Source organism: Vulpes vulpes, chromosome 1 (genome assembly GCF_048418805.1).
Source record: "Vulpes vulpes isolate BD-2025 chromosome 1, VulVul3, whole genome shotgun sequence".
NCBI classification, from domain to species: domain Eukaryota; kingdom Metazoa; phylum Chordata; class Mammalia; order Carnivora; family Canidae; genus Vulpes; species Vulpes vulpes.
Genome location: NC_132780.1, coordinates 14,279,032 through 14,294,023, shown reverse-complemented (window position 1 = coordinate 14,294,023; position 14,992 = coordinate 14,279,032). Strand labels below are relative to the sequence as shown.

Below are 14,992 nucleotides of genomic sequence, written 5' to 3'. Positions count from 1 at the left end.
AATGCCACTGCTGATTCACAGGGTGCAGCTAGAGGTAGAGATCACTGAGCAGGACAACTCTTTCTTCCGAAGCCTATAACTTCATTTATTCACTCTTTGGATATTAAGTGAATGTAGTCTAGAGGTCACCATGTGAGGGAGACAAAACCTGAAGAAGAATTTCTTCAGAAGCAGAATTAGACCCCACATTCAGTTGACTCAGCAAGTATCTACTAAGCACCTACTGTATGCCATGACCCTGCCCTCCAAGAGGTTTTACTCACCAAATCCCGAAGTCTGGAATAGACACCAGCTCCCCTTCTCCACCCTCCAGATCCCGCGTGCCTTTGAGAACTTTCCTCTTGTGTCTCTTACGTAACAATGTCCTTGGTGCCTGGCAAAGGGCTGGCACAGAGTTTGTGGATTTCTAATGTATATTTACTGGATGCTTGCTTTGTGTCAGGCCTTGTGGCCCAGGTGCTGGGGATCTGACTGAGACCAAGGGAGATCCAGTCACAACCTTCACAGATCTTGGAGTCCTTGTTCATGTGTGTGTGTGAGTGCGTGCACTCGTGCTTTCTGCATTGGTGGTGTGTACATGGGTAAAAGAAGATTACTCAACATGGCCAGAACAATTGGCCAACTCATGTCTTCTGGAAATAAGGTACAGGTGTGTCCAGAGTCCCCAAACCCCTGACGCCCTTCTAGCCCCCCCCCAAAAAAACAAAACAAAAAACCCACACGTTTATGAAAACCCCAGAGTTAGAAACGCCGAGTTAACATCCAGTCTCCACCACTTCCGAGTAATCTCAGAGCCACAGTTTCATCCTCTATAAATTGGGGTTGGAAGGGTTCATTTAGATTGATGGGTAAAGGACCACCTGGCACACAGGAAGTGCTCAATAAATGCTGAGTAAATGAATAATGCAGAGTAACAGCAGCTGGGGGGGAGGGGTCGGTGTCAGGATTCAGAGATAATCAGGCTGACACGACTGGAACAAAGTAGGTATTCGGTGAAGGAGGTGGTTATTTGCCAGGACAGCCAGCCAGATCCTTTTTCCTTGGGTAGGAACGCATTTCACCATTTTAAAGGTAACATGAGATAGAACGATCTTGTTTGGATTCCCGTGTGCTGCTTACTGGCTGTGTGATCGTAGACAAATTACCTCCCGCGCTTCGAGTCCTTCATCAAACATAGTACCTACTTGAGCCTGCTTGTGATTTTGAGATAAATCAATAAATGGAAAGCGCTTAGAACAGTTCCTGGCACGTAAGGACTATACTGCGTTTTATGATTAATATTCTATCTTCCATACTGCCCACAGAGAGGGCCACCCCCTCCCATGTTCAGGGAGCCTGTGGGAGCCCCCTCTCTGGGCCTGTAAAAGCCGGTAGGAGCGCGCAGGCGCGATGGGGCAGTCCTAGGGGAAGCCCGGGCAGCCCGGCGGGTGGCCATCTTGGTAAAGGGCAGCGATGGCAGCTTCTTGACGTCATCAGTGTGCGCGACGGGCGGGCACCGGCGGTCCAGGTCGCTTCGGGAGCGGTGGGTGGGGTGGGGCAGGGCAGGCGCCACCGGTGGGGTGAGTGGTTGAGGGGCGTGATGGGGGAGGCGGCCGTGGCCGCGGGGCCTTGTCCACTGCGGGAGGATAGCTTCACGCGCTTCTCGTCGCAGAGCAATGTGTACGGGCTGGCGGGCGGCGCGGGCGGGCGCGGAGAGCTGCTGGCCGCCACCCTTAAAGGCAAGGTGCTGGGCTTCCGCTACCAAGACCTCCGACAGAAAATCCGGCCTGTGGCCAAGGAGCTGCAATTCAACTACATTCCCGGTGCGTGGCGCCGTGGGGTTGAGGGGCCGGGTATGTGGTGTTGAGAAGGCTTCTGAGGCTCTGAGCTGGGTCACCCTGATGGGAGGATGGGATGGGGTGATTGAAAGGGATCAGGGCTGATCATCAGGACATATTGGTGTCAGTGGCTAGGTCAGACCCAGAGGTTAGGATCCCTCATGCCACGGTTATGATGATCAGGACTCACATGGACCCAGAGATGATGGTAATTGCTGTGGTCAGAGATGAGTGAATCCCAGAGGTCAGGGATCACCATGAGTGAGGACATGGGGGTCAGGAATCTTCCTGACCCGAACCTTCAACTGTCCCCTCCCAGTGGATGCAGAGATTGTCTCCATCGACACCTTCAACAAGTCACCCCCAAAGCGGGGCCTGGTTGTGGGGATCACGTTCATCAAGGTACCCAGGCCCCCTCCATCTACCCGTGCCCTCCTCCTTACACGAACAGAGGATCCCACTGCTTCTGACCCCAATCCCTCTGGCTACCCCTACTCTCCTCTGAGGCCAGTTTCCTACCCCAGGATTCAGGGGACAAGGGCAGCCCCTTCCTTAATATTTACTGCGACTACGAGCCTGGCTCTGAGTACAACCTTGACTCCATTGCCCGTAAGTGTGGCCTCGAGGGAATAAGGGAGGGGGATGATGGGAGAGGGCACCTGTCAGGTCCCCTGTGCCCATCTGTGTGTGCTCCCCTTACAGAGAGCTGCCTGAACCTGGAGCTCCAGTTCACTCCTTTCCAGCTGTGCCATGCAGAGTATGTAAGCCGCAGGTGTAATACAACAAAGTGTGCTCATGTGTGGTCGTGCACGCATGTAGTGGGGAGGCTTTAGCAAACGAGGCAGCAAACCTACCTGTAGACAGTCAGACTCGAGTTTTGTTTTTTAGAGCATTGTGCTTTTAAAGTGGCTATGGACCAGCCTCGGCCCTGAACTAGATAATCAGAGCTAATTGAGCACCTGTGTTTTAGACATCTAGAACTCTCAGGTACTGATGTTCTAGGTTTTGATATAGCAGAATCCAGAGATGCTAAGTTTTCTAGAGTTGTAAGCTCTGAGATTCCAAGATTTAAAAGTTCTGGAGATTCTGTAAAGTCATTTTCCTATTTCAAACTCTCATATTTCAAGGAGATAGAATATAGATCATCTAGAATGTGAGGTTCTAGAATCCCAAAGTATCAAAATTCCACTTTAGACCTCTGAGTTCCATTCTGGAACACCAGTGGTCTAGCATAGCGATTGACCAAGTTTTTCTGTTAAGGGCTAGACAATCTCTGTTATAACTACTCAAGTCTGCCACTGTTGCAGGAAGGCAGCCATTGACACTGTGTAAATAATTGGTGTAACTGTGTTTCAGTAAAACCTTATTTACAGCATTAGGGGGTAAGTTGGATTTGGTCTGTAGGTCATAGTTTGCCAACCTCTGGTCTAGCAGGTGAGAATTCTAGAAGCTGATGTTCTGGATCCTGGGATTTGGATGTTCTGACATTTTATGAGTGTGAATATATCCATGATGGCAATTTCTAGAAATTCTAGTATTTCAAAGGAAATGGAAAACAGAATTTCTGGAACACCAGAGTTCTAGATTAAATAAGTTCTAGTATTCTAGAACATGGAACACCGGAGCCCCATGTTCCACGCCTGAATCCACACCCAGAGTGAGGATTCCGGCAGGTAAGAACTCTAGAAACAGAAGATTTCTGTTATTCTGAGGTTGGAAGGTTCTACACATGGACTCTACCACACTGGGGTTCTAGATTTCTCTGCTTTCAGGGTCCAGGTCGGGAATCAACTGGAGACAGTGTTTCTCCTGAGTGGGAATGACCCAGCCATTCATCTGTACAAGGAGGTGAGGCAGAGGGAGGCTTGGGGGGTGTAGAGCCCTGTTCAGGTGGCCATGGGCTGGTGCTGGGTATGAGGCTGGCCACTGACTCCCAAGGTGGGGGGGTCGGTCTTGGTTCCCCCAGAATGAGGGTCTGCATCAGTTTGAAGAACAGCCCGTGGAAAACCTCTTCCCAGAGCTCACGAACCTGACCAGCAGGTAAGAGCCCCTGAAAGAGGCCCAGGGGACCAGGACAGGTGGCTTCAGAGAAATCGGGTGGCGGGAAAGCCCTTAGAGACAGCTGGGATGGAGATGACCTCAGAGAAACTGGGCAGGGGAGGGGAGTTGAGCAAATTCAGGCTATGGATATGACTCTGGAGAAGTTGGTCAACAGTGGTGATCCCAGAGAAAACACAAAACAGACTCAGTGAAATCAGGTGATAGCAATCAAGCCCTAAGAGAAAGTGGGCAGTAGAGGTAACCTCAGAGATAACAGGCCTGGCGGGTCCCAGGGCTACAGAAACAGGATGGATGCTCCAGGGGAGGCAGAATATGGGGCAGTACCTGGTGACACTCTCCGGCCCCTCTGTACACCTGCCCCCACCAGTGTCCTCTGGCTTGATGTCCACAACCTCCCCGGCACATCCCGGCGACTCTCTGCTCTCGGCTGCCAGAGTGGTTATGTCCGAGTTGCTCACGTGGACCAGCGAAGCCAAGGTGATGGCCGGAATGGGGCCTGGGACAGGGAGCTGAGAGTGGGGGTCTGGGGCAGGGCCCTTAGTCCTCCCCCTCTGCACAGAGGTTCTGCAGACATGGACAATCCTGCAGGATGGCCCCATTTCCCGCGTGATCGTGTTCAGCCTCTCGGCGCCCGAGGGTGAGCTCCAGACCTGGGGTGGGGTGGGGGGGTGACTCTGCAGGCTCAGCTCCCCATACCCAGATCCATGCCCCTCTCCCAAAGTATCCAAGCCCCCTGCACCACCACCCCCGCCATCCCTCCCATGCCCCTCCCTGCCCTCTGTGCTCTCAGATTCACTTCAGTGACTTGCCCCTGTGGTCTGATCTCAGACGTTCCCTGGAGTCTTTCCCCTGGTGGTGGAACAATCAGCCTGCACACTGACTTCCTCTGGTCCCTCTCACTGGCCTCTTCACTCTGTCTCTTGCTGTGATCTAACCCCAAGCTTTCCCCCAGAGACTCTGCGCTGCCCTCCTACTCCTGCTCGGGCTCACCTCTCCCACCACGCGGTGCTCTGTTTCTCTTGCTGTGTCCTGGCCTTTTTCGGTGCTTCCCTTTGCCTGACCCCTGCAGGCTGCCTTCTGCCGTCTGGTTGGTCTTCACTTCTCTCCCTCCCACTCTGGCCTTACACCTGCTCTTCCTCCTGGCATCTCCCCTCACTCATGGGGTCTTCCTTCTCTCAGGAAGCAGGGGTGTGAGGAGGAGCCTAGAGCCTGTCCCCTCACGCCCCGCCCCCTGCATGTCCCTTCTCCAGAGACCAAGGACCGGCCGCCACAACAGGAGGAGTACAGCGTGCTCGTGGCCAGTATGTTAGAGCCAGCCGTGGTGTACCGGTGAGGGGCCTCAGCGGGAAGTCCCCTTCGGGGAGGTTGTTCAGGGCTGGGCAGGTAAAGGTGTTCATGCTCCAGGGAGGGCAGTGTAAATATTTGGATCTAGAACTTCCAGGAGATACACTGAGCCTTTGGGATGGGCACCTCGATGTCTCCTCTGTCTGGATAAGCATGTTGGCAAATGTTTAACAACTGGCTCCATGGGTGAGAAAGCCCCAATTTCATAGTGTTCGCTGATCCACTCCCACCATGGTGGATTTTGAGCACTCACATGATGCCAGCCAGCCAGCAGAATTTCTAAAAATGTCCCAGTCTGCTCTTGTGAGCCAGTACAAGCCGGCTGTGGCTCACCTGGAGGGCAGCGGAGATGTCCAAGCTGGGACCAAGCTCCCCTGGCTCTACAGAGGCAGCGTCGGTGTCCAGCCTGGAGACAAGGGATGTCACCAGAAAGAGCAAAGTGGGCCTCTGTTTGGGAGGGAGATGGTCCCGCCTTCAGGGAGCAGAGTGGGTGTCCCTTCTGGGGAATAGCGGGTTGACAGTCTGAGCGAGCAATTTGAGTTCCCTTTGGTGGAGATGAAGAAGTCCAGGTCGGAAACCAGGGTGTCCTGTCCAGAGGAAAAGCGTGACCAGACCTGGGATGGGGAGCTACTGTGTGGGCACCCAGCCCAGGTCTTGTCACCAAGGGTGACAGACACTGTGGTATGACCTCAGTCTCCCCACCGCCTTCGGGACCCACAGGGACCTGCTTAGCCGGGGCCTTGAGGACCAGCTTCTCCTGCCTGGTAGTGACCAGTTTGACAGCGTCCTCTGTGGCCTGGTCACCGATATAGATTTGGATGGGCGACCTGAAGTCCTGGTGGCCACCTACGGACAGGTGGGACCTGAGGGATCGGGGCCACCACCACCTATCCCCTCCCACTGCCCTACATTCCTGTGTGAGCCTCACCCCTTACCTCCTGCAGGAGCTGCTCTGTTACAAGTACTTCGGCCCAGAGTCTGGGCTGCCTGACGCGGAGCGTGGATTCCGCTTGCTGTGGCAGCGGGGCTTCTCCAGCCCACTGCTGGCCATGGCACACGTGGACCTGACCGGGGATGGGCTGCAGGAACTTGCCGTGGTCTCCCTGAAGGGCGTGCACATCCTGCAGGTAGCTGGGCAACTCGGGTTGGGTTCCCCTCAAAGCAGAGCCTGAGATAGGGATTTTTGCACACCCGCTTTGTCATAGGCGCATTCTCCCAGGAAACACGGAAAGGGATGGGGAGAAGCCACATGAGGGGATGGATTCAAGGGACTGACCCCACAGGAGCTCTGTAGCCTGAGTCCACCCTCAGCAAGGGGACCCCTGGTTGCAGGCCCTCCTGAAGGAGGGAGGAACTGTTTCTGGGAGGTGGTTCTGTTGGCCAAGGACAGTCCCGGAAGAGGGGGCCGCTGTTGGGGAGGGCGCCATCCTGGCAGAGGGGATTCTGACGTGGCATCTGTCAGTCCCTGCCTACCCTCAGCCTCCCTAACTTCAGTCCTTGATTTCTTGTGCTTTGTCTGACTTTCTCCTTGCAGTAATTTAGCCCACATCACCCCAACCCCCAACCCCGACTCCATGACTTAAACCTCGGTCCTTCCACTGCAGTCTAACCTCTTCCATGGCAGGAGGGGACTTACCCTCCCCTGTACCCTAATCTCCAGCCTTCCGGCATCCAGCCTCTGGTTTTCCACTAGCTCCTAACCTCGAATCTTTCTGCTTTGGCCCAGCCTCTGAACTTTCAGTTATGGTCTGGTCCTTGAGCTGTGGGGTCCATAGTTTGGGCCTTCTGCTATATTTTCACCCCCCCCACCCTGCCATAGCAGCCTACCTGCCATAACCCCTGTTAGGGTCTAATAATCAACCATGTCAATAATCCAAGGTCCAAACTGAACCCTCCATCGCAACTAATATAGTCTAACCTCTGATCTTTTCCCTGTGGCCCAACCGCCACCTCTTGGGCTGTGGTCTGCCTTTGTTTTTTGGCGTGTTGTTTGCCTTCTCTTTGCCTTTGATCTGCTTTTCTATGTGGTCTAGCCTGGATTCTTTTCCTCAGAGTCTAATGGTACTGCCTCCTCTGCAATCTTTGCTTGGGTCTTTACCTGCAATCTGTTCCTCAGTGGAATGGTCTAGGTTAGACCTCAGCAGAAAGGAGAAAGGCTGGACCCCAGTGGAGAGGTCTGAGGTTAGACCCTAAATAGAAAGGACCTAAGTTAGATCCCAGTGGAAGAGGCTGGAGTCCAGCTGTGGGACAGAGGACTTCCCTATAGTGGCCAAACCATCCCCTCACCCCTGCTCCTTCATTCATCCAGCCTTATCACTGTAATCCCTTCTGTCCCTTCTATTAGGATCTAGCTTCAGACCCTCCAACCAGGGTCTCACTCTCTCCCTCCTGTGGTGCCATATTCTTCTCCTTTGTACTTTGGGTGGCTCCTCCCCTGTCTTACTGGCCTATCCTTTGTTGTCAAGGTCTCGCCGTTGTCTCCCCCACTATGGTCTAACCTTAGCCTCATTCCTGTACAGTGCAGTGTGTCTCTTGTGCTTTGGTCCTTCTCTGTCCCTCCTGAGTTCTAACCTCACGCCCATATGTTTGGGCCTAGGCTTTGTTTCTCCCGCTGGAAATACACTGAACACCATCCTCCTGGGTCTAACCGTCACCCCATCACAGACATCCATTCCCACCCACATGCTGGTCTGCTCTCCGACCTCCCACCACAGTCAAGCTCCTGGCCCATTTGCTTTTCCAGACCATCCCGCATGGTCTAGCCTGTACTCCTCCTGCTCTGTCTCATTCCTGGCCTCCTCTTGTTCCCCACAGCACAGCCTGGTCCAGGCCTCGGAGCTGGTCCTGACCCGGCTTCGGCATCAAGTGGAGCAGAGGAGACATCAGTCCCAGAGGCCTGGGGACAGGGCAGGTCCAGGGCCTGCTGAGACCTCAGCCTCCTGAGCTCCCACCCACTGCCTGCTCCAGACCCAGGGACAGTTCACTGGAGAAATCGCCTCTAGCCATTCATGGTGGAGAAGCATCCTGAAGGAGGGATGGTCTCCCCAGAGCCCCCCAGGGCAGTGGAGCTGTGAGTTCCTGCTCTGGCTCTGCCCCACCGTGCCATACAACCCTGGCTGACACACTCCTGTCTCTGTGCCTCAGTGCCCGCATTTGAAAGTGGGATGATCTCACCTGACTCCCCCCTTCTGTCCCCAGTGAGAATTGGTCAGCCAACGATTATTTATATGTCCAGAGGAAGCCGACTTTGAGTTGCCTTCATTCTTTTGTTCTGGGAGGTGATTGATGTGTGCCTGCTATGTGCCAGGCTCTGTGCTGGGTGCTGGATTCACCCAGAAGAATGGAGGGAGGGGCATACAGGGAGAGAAAATCCAAGGTTAGACCTAGAAGCAGGACTAAGGTGAGATCATAGTGTAGACCTCAGAAGACAGAAGTGAGGTTAGAAATGAGGCCCTGGCATAAAAGTTGAATTAAAACCAACGTGGAAAAAAAAATAAAAATAAAACCAACATGGAAGAGATTGTAGAAGCCAAAGAAAAGGACTGAGGCTAGACCCCAATGGGGCCCCCTGGATCTGAGGCTAGGCCCTTGTGGGGCCCCCTGGATCTGAAACTAGGCCCCAGTGAGGCCCTCTGGATCTGAGGCTAGACACCTGTGGGCCCCCCTGGATCTGAGGCTAGACCCCAGTGGGGCCCTCTGGATCTGAGGATAGACCCCTGTGGGGCTCTCTGGATCTGAGGATAGACCCCAGTGGAGAAAACACAGAAATTAAACCTCAGAGGAAAGGATACAGTTGGGAAGGACTGCCATGGGAAGCTGTGGTCAAATTGTAGCAGAGGGATTGAGGCTAGACACCTCCCTCCATGAATAATGCTGAGATTGGACCCCCGACAAATTACTGTGGTTAGACCTTGTGCCAAGGGCCAAGGCTAGACCCCACCAGGAAGCAGCTGAGTTTAGGTCCCAGTGGGGCATACTGAGATGAGACCCAGGAGGGAAAGACCCAGGGTGTGCCATGCTAGAAAGGACCAAGGTTAGACCTGATTGAAAAACCCAGGGGATCCAGGGACCAAGAAGTTTGAGACAGGGCTGATTTCCCTGGCCCACAGCTGGGCTGGGCTCCCTTGTCATCTCCTAGAACCTGGGCCCAAGCATGGGAAATTGCCTGGAGCTGAATCACCTCCCCCTGACAGCCCGCCCAAGGGTGTCCAGCCTGGACTGGTGGTGGGCATGGACGGTCGATGCAAGCAGGGTCTCCTCCCTCCTGCTGCCCGCCTGCTGAGGTGGAGAGCTACATTGCCTCCTGGCCCCAGGTGGGAATGGGACTCCAGCGTGGGATTTAGGTGAGTTTAGATGGTGTGGGTCTGTGAAATATGTGCTCGTGGGCGTGTATGGGCACCTGCATGGACACTTCAAGGCTCAGGATTTTGTATCTTCAGGACTCCAGCCACTCACCTGGCCTTTTGCGGTTCGCTGCCTGACCTCTTGCTCCTCAGTCTGGGACAGCACGTAGTATAGTGGTTAATGGTGCAGAGCCTGAAGCCATACTTGGCCCCTCTGTGCCTCGGTTTCCCCAGCTGTAAAATGGGGCTAATAGCATCTACGTCACAGGCTTATTAGGAGGGCTTAGCTGTGTCAACCCATGTCAGTCACTTCCAAAAAAAATCATAACCCCGCCTGGCCCATGACAAGGGCCGTATGAATGGCAACAGTTGTTACTATTACTAACGGGTGACTTTGTGGTTGTTTCTGGCTTGCTTTGCGAGGTTATGTCTGTCGGCACAGCATGTGAATTTGGATCTGACTCTGATTAAACATTCTTGCCCTCCCCCCCACCCAGTTCTGTGAGCCTGTAACTATTTGTGGCTGTTTTTGCCTCCCTGGCCCTTGTATGGATTGGAGAGTGTGTGTGTCGGGGAGAGGGAAAGATGCCTCTGGATGACCCCCAACCCCCCCAACACATACACACACACACAGGAGCATCCGCCACCGCTGTCCCTTGCCTGTGGTGCTGAACCTGAAGGGTTGGGGGGAAGCTCGGGCTCCCCCCAACCTCCTCTCTCCAGGTGCCTCCCCCGCCTCGCGGCAGCCTCCCCTCTCCCCGCCTCCTCCTCCTCCCCTCTGTCTCCGGCTCCTCCTCCTCCCTCCCAGCACTCTCCCCTGTCCCTCCTCCTCCCTCTCTCCCAACTCCCCCTCCCTCGTGTCCCTCCCCCCTCTTCCTCTCCTCCCTCTATCCCCTCTCCCTCCCCTCCTCCCTGGCTCTCCCTCTCAGTCTCCAGCTTCTCTCTCTCTCTCTCTCTCTCTCTCTCTCTCTCTCTCTCTTTCTGTCGGGCGGAGTCGCCCACCACTGCCAGCCCAGTGCTAGGGGGACCTGCTCCAGACTGCAGCTGCAGGTAAGAGACCCCCCAGTTTTGGGGGGGGCGTGGAGGAAGGATGGTGTTGCCTCAGGCGGGTGGAGGGGACATTTGAAGAGCCAGGAGCCGCTGTTCCCCCAGCTTGCTTATGGGGGTTGGGGGCTGCATATCCCGGGTGGGGATACCAGGTCCCCTCCGTGGATAAGGGGCGCCACCAGCAGCCGACATCCTCAGCCCCTCCTGTGTTCCTGGGAGCACGGCCGGCGGGGAGGGGGTGCATCCTGGTCACTGAGGGGGCGAGAACACCCCAGCCCGTCTGGGGCAGCCCCCCTTCGCCTTCTCTCCCTCCGCCCCCGCCTTCCTGCGTCTGGGTCTCATCTTTCTGCCTCTCCACATCTCTCCAGGGTCCTGTCCTGCACAGTCTATCTGGCTCTCTGAGTCCCTGTCCCCGTGCTCCTGTCTCTCAGTCCCTCACTCCAGCCTCTGTTCCCCTGGTTCCCTCTGTGCCCCGGTCTGTCCTGTGTCTTTTCAGGGATTCTGTCTCTAAGTCCCTGGTTTCTTTCTCCTTCACCATATGTGTATGTCTCTCTATCTCTCCAGTCTATGCTCTCCTGTCTCTTCTATCTCTGTGGGTGTCTCCCTGTCTCTTCTTGCCCCTCTCCCTCCTCTCCATCACCGTCTGTAGGTATGTGGTCTCCGTTTCTTGTCTCTCTCTTCCCTAATAGCGGGTTAACTCTCCTCCTACACACCTTGGTCCCCGCCCCTGGCAAGGGGGAGACCTGGAGGGAGAAGATCGTCCCCTCCCCAGGGTGGACTCCCTCAGAATGTGCAGAGTCCCCCCAAACTCCTCCAAGCTCCCGCCCATCCTCCCAGCTGCCTCGCTGGTGCCCCATCCCTCCCCTGAGGCCAGAGCTCTTCTCTTCTCCCCTGCCTTGTGTCTGGCATTCTGGGGCCAGTCCTTCTTGCAGTCTACCCTATACCCTTTGTGGTGGAGCCGGCCCCAGTCCTTCCATCTTGCCTCCCCATTCCTTTTCATAGAGACTGGACCAGTCCTTTCTGCAGTCTGACTTCTGTTCCTCTTTCGCCCATTCGTCCATTGCTTGCTCGACTCCTCCCTTCTTTTGACAGTTACTGAGCACCTTTCCTACACCAGGCACAACACTAGGCACTGGGGCGGGTCAGGCCAGTCCCTCCCGCAGCCTCACCTCCATCCCTCTCATTGTACCAGCCTCAGACCTATCTCTCAGTGGGGGTGGATCTCAGAAATTCTCCACCATCCCTTGGGGGCTCCCGAGAGGGTCCCTCTGAGTCTGGAGCTCCCTGGCCAATACATCTTCTTCTTTCCTGGGGGGAAGGCAGACCCAAAGAAGGTGGGTGGGGAGTGAGCGACTAGGGGAAAGGTGTGAGACTAGCCAGTAGCCCAGGCTGCGATGGGGTGAGGTCCTCAAATATCCATGTGGGGCCCAGCTGGGTTCAGAAGAGCACCAGGTTAGGAGTTCCATGCCTTGAGTTTCCATCCTCCCTTGCCCCTGTTCCGAAGCTGCTTGACCTGACCAAGCTCTTTCCCCCTCCAGACCTCAGTTTACCCATTAATGTGTCGTAGCCCTGAGCATGGAGACTCTGTGTGACACTCCCCACCCAGAGCGGGATATCGGGATATCGAGTGGTGCTGGGAGAGCCTGGCTCACCCTGGAGCAGTAAGTGGGTGTGTTTAGAAGCTTGTCGTGTCCCTGCCTAGAAATCCCTCCAAGGGGTGGCAGGCAACCCCTGCCCCCACCAGAGCACAAGCAGAAACTGCCACCTCCATCACCAGTGCGAGGGACATGCAGGAGGGAGGAGGTCCCACCTGGCACACCAGACTGCCCCCCCTCACGCTTGCAGTCCCACTCTAGGCAGGTGTCTGAGACCCTGAGGGGTGTGTGAGGCAGAACCAGGGTGCTCACCACCGACCCAGCTGGCCACCTGCCTGCGAGGGTGGGGAGACATGGAGAGATGCCACCAGCTGCCCTCCGGACTCTTACCCTGGCCTCAACCTGATCCTTTTGCCCCTGGATTCTAAACCCAGATTAGGTTTCAAGGCTGCTGGTGGATGGAGAGAGGCAGATGCAGGCGTCTCTAGCAGAGGAAGCCCAGCTGTCCCCAGCGACAAGGCTCAGAGCTCTTGGTCGTTCATTTCACAAATATTTATCTGGTACTTTCTCCGACCCCCACCTCCCCTAAGGGCCTCAGTGAGAGGAAACCACGTTTTACAGGAAAAGGGCTGCTTGGCCCAGCCCCTGGGCAAGGGGGGCAGGCATGAGAACACCCATTGGTGGACTCTGGTCTCCCTCGGGGACTGCAGCAGGGGGGACAGGTGGTTAGACTTGAGGGGGCACTTTCCAGGCCAGGGCCCTCCCATGACAGAGGGAGCTAGATGCTTGAGATGAATTCTTGACTCCAGGTGGCCCTTGTTACTCCTGAAAGCCACGGAGAAGGGAGGGAGAAGAGAGCATGAGTCTGCTTGGGATCCTGGTGGGTTTGTAATTATGCCTAAGTTGTTGCTAATTAGGGGGCTGCTAATTAGATGTATCATTAGGGGCCTTGCAAAGGGGGCTAATTGTGTGGTGGCCCTTTAAGAATCCCCCCTCTTGCCACCCACACACACACACACACACACTCCTCAGGGAAGTTCTGCCAACATTCTGCCTCCCTCCCCCAGGAGCCAGCTCCCTGCCCGTGAGTATGTGGGCGTGTTTTGGGGGCAGGCTGTGAGTTAGACTGATAGAAGAACTTCCAGACAGAAATGCAAGTTACCTGGAGATCTGAAGCCCCCAGCAGCTGGAGGAGACCGGCATCAGGGAAGTGGAGGCGGAGGTTCAGAGGACCCCTCCTTCTCTCAGACCCTTTTTTTAATAGGCTACTGGGTTACCAAGACAACGCAACAGTGGGGCAGAGGAGCTGGGAGTTGAGGCCACTCTCGGAGAGAGAAATGAAACCAGAGTTGGTACTAGGGGCTTGAACGAGTTTTTAACCTCGGAGCCTTGGCCCTCCCCAAAGTGAGGTGGTGTCATTTGGAATGGGGAGCTCAGGGAAGGTGACATCTGAGTGGAGAACTGGAGAAGAGAGGGCAAATATGTGGGGAAGAGTGTCCCAGGAAGGGGGAACAGCAGGTGCAAAGGCCCTGAGGCAAGAACTTGTCTAGTATGTGAGGAACCTCGAGATGGCTGGAGCCATGCAAGCAAAGGGTACAGGGAGAGAGATGAAGCCAGAGAGGGAAAGAGGGAGGCAGATCCTGTGAGACCTTATGAGCCAGGGCAAGGGCTGCGGTTCTCTAAGGCGGAGTTGGGAGTCATGGAGGGTTCTGAGCAGAGGGAGGAGGTGAGCTGATTAGCGCTTTTAAAGGGAACCAAGGCAAGACATGAGATAGCCACTCAAACCCAGGATTAGAGGCCAAAGGAGTTTTATGGGTTTTTTTTTTTAAGTTTTTATTTATTTGAGAGAGAAAGAATGAGCAGGGGGAGGTGCAAAGGGAAAGGGAGAAGAGCAAGGAGCCTGATGCGGGGCCTGATCCCAGGACCCTGGGATCATGACCTGAGCCAAAGGCAGATGCTTAACTAACTGAGCCACCCAGGCACCCCCTGGGGGTGGGGGAGTATTGAAACCACAGAGACCCCATAACCCACAAACGGGACAGAAAGCTCAACACGGGGCCTCCTGTCACAGCTGCTGAAGACCTAGGCACCTCACAGAGACCTATGGGTACTTGAGGGAGACACCTGCCACCATTGCAGGGAAAGATGTGAGTGAGAGACCCTCCAGCAGCCCCTCCCCAGCCCCACTCAGACAAACAGACATCCTGCCACATCCCAGACCCCAGGCAGGAGCCCTCTGAGGGCCAGGTTGGAAACCGTTAAAAGGACCTAATGAATTTAGGGCCTCGGCACCCTCACCTCACCCACGAAATCGTTCAGTCCAGCGTAGGTTCTTTGGGGCCTGGATTCATTCCTCCGTTGTCTGTGGGATTCATCTGTGTGGCTGGGCGGGTCAACAGCCGATTCCTTTCCAGGGCCATATAGCATTCCACAGTGTGAGTGCTCTGTGCTGTCATTCTCCGTTTACTGCCAAGAGGCATCTGGGTTGTCTCAAGACAGGAGCTGTTAAAAATAAAGCAGCTACGGACATTCTCGGATGTGTCTCTTGGCAGACACACGACCTGTGGCTCCTGAGTGCATGTGTACCTGGGCTGAGTCCTAGGACACAGGACGTTCAACTGTAGTTCCTCGAACTGGTGAGACCAATGTGCACCCCACTGGCAGTGTGTGACACTCCTCTGTCATCTTTCTCTCTTGGTCTCTATCTGGCACTCTCTGTCTCTCCATCTCTCCATGTCTCTGTGTCTCCCTCTGCCTCCATCAGCCCTCTGCTTGACACCCAACA

At 55.1% G+C, this 14,992-nt stretch overlaps 2 protein-coding genes across 6 annotated transcripts in view; both read left to right on the top strand.

The window, feature by feature from the left end:
• The first annotated feature begins 1,218 nt into the window (after positions 1–1,218).
• On the top strand, positions 1,219–10,057 carry KPTN (kaptin, actin binding protein). 2 transcript variants are annotated; one of them, XM_072755732.1, is made up of 13 exons: positions 1,219–1,522; positions 1,652–1,802; positions 2,137–2,219; positions 2,342–2,426; positions 2,520–2,574; positions 3,590–3,665; positions 3,784–3,857; positions 4,246–4,355; positions 4,438–4,515; positions 5,129–5,207; positions 5,943–6,078; positions 6,167–6,349; positions 8,037–10,057. In XM_072755732.1, the coding sequence occupies exons 1-13, from the start codon at positions 1,271–1,273 to the stop codon at positions 8,163–8,165; spliced, it is 1,491 nt and encodes a 496-aa protein (XP_072611833.1). In that variant the 5' UTR covers positions 1,219–1,270; the 3' UTR covers positions 8,166–10,057. The 2 variants fall into 2 exon arrangements, with proteins under 2 accessions (XP_072611833.1, XP_025869671.2); XM_026013886.2 differs by having other exon boundaries at positions 1,228–1,802.
• A 68-nt stretch (positions 10,058–10,125) lies between these two features.
• The window catches only part of SLC8A2 (solute carrier family 8 member A2), a 31,057-nt gene continuing 26,190 nt past the window's right edge, over positions 10,126–14,992 (top strand). Inside the window, exons 1-2 of one of the 4 annotated variants that reach the window (XM_026013995.2) lie at positions 10,346–10,615; positions 14,760–14,843. The gene's annotated coding sequence lies outside the window, so the exon portion shown is untranslated. Of the gene's footprint in view, positions 10,616–14,621; positions 14,844–14,992 lie in introns of all 4 variants that reach the window. The other 3 variants (XM_026013994.2, XM_072755704.1, XM_026013993.2) reach the window with 3 other exon arrangements.

Bases quoted from the DNA above. Each gene is read 5' to 3' on its own strand.
- KPTN (XM_026013886.2), top strand. From the start codon at position 1,271: ATGATTAATATTCTATCTTCCATACTGCCCACAGAGAGGGCCACCCCC. The intron at 3,858-4,245 runs GTAAGAGCCCCT...TGCCCCCACCAG, and splicing joins CTCACGAACCTGACCAGCAG to TGTCCTCTGGCTTGATGTCC. The intron at 6,079-6,166 runs GTGGGACCTGAG...TACCTCCTGCAG, and splicing joins TGGTGGCCACCTACGGACAG to GAGCTGCTCTGTTACAAGTA.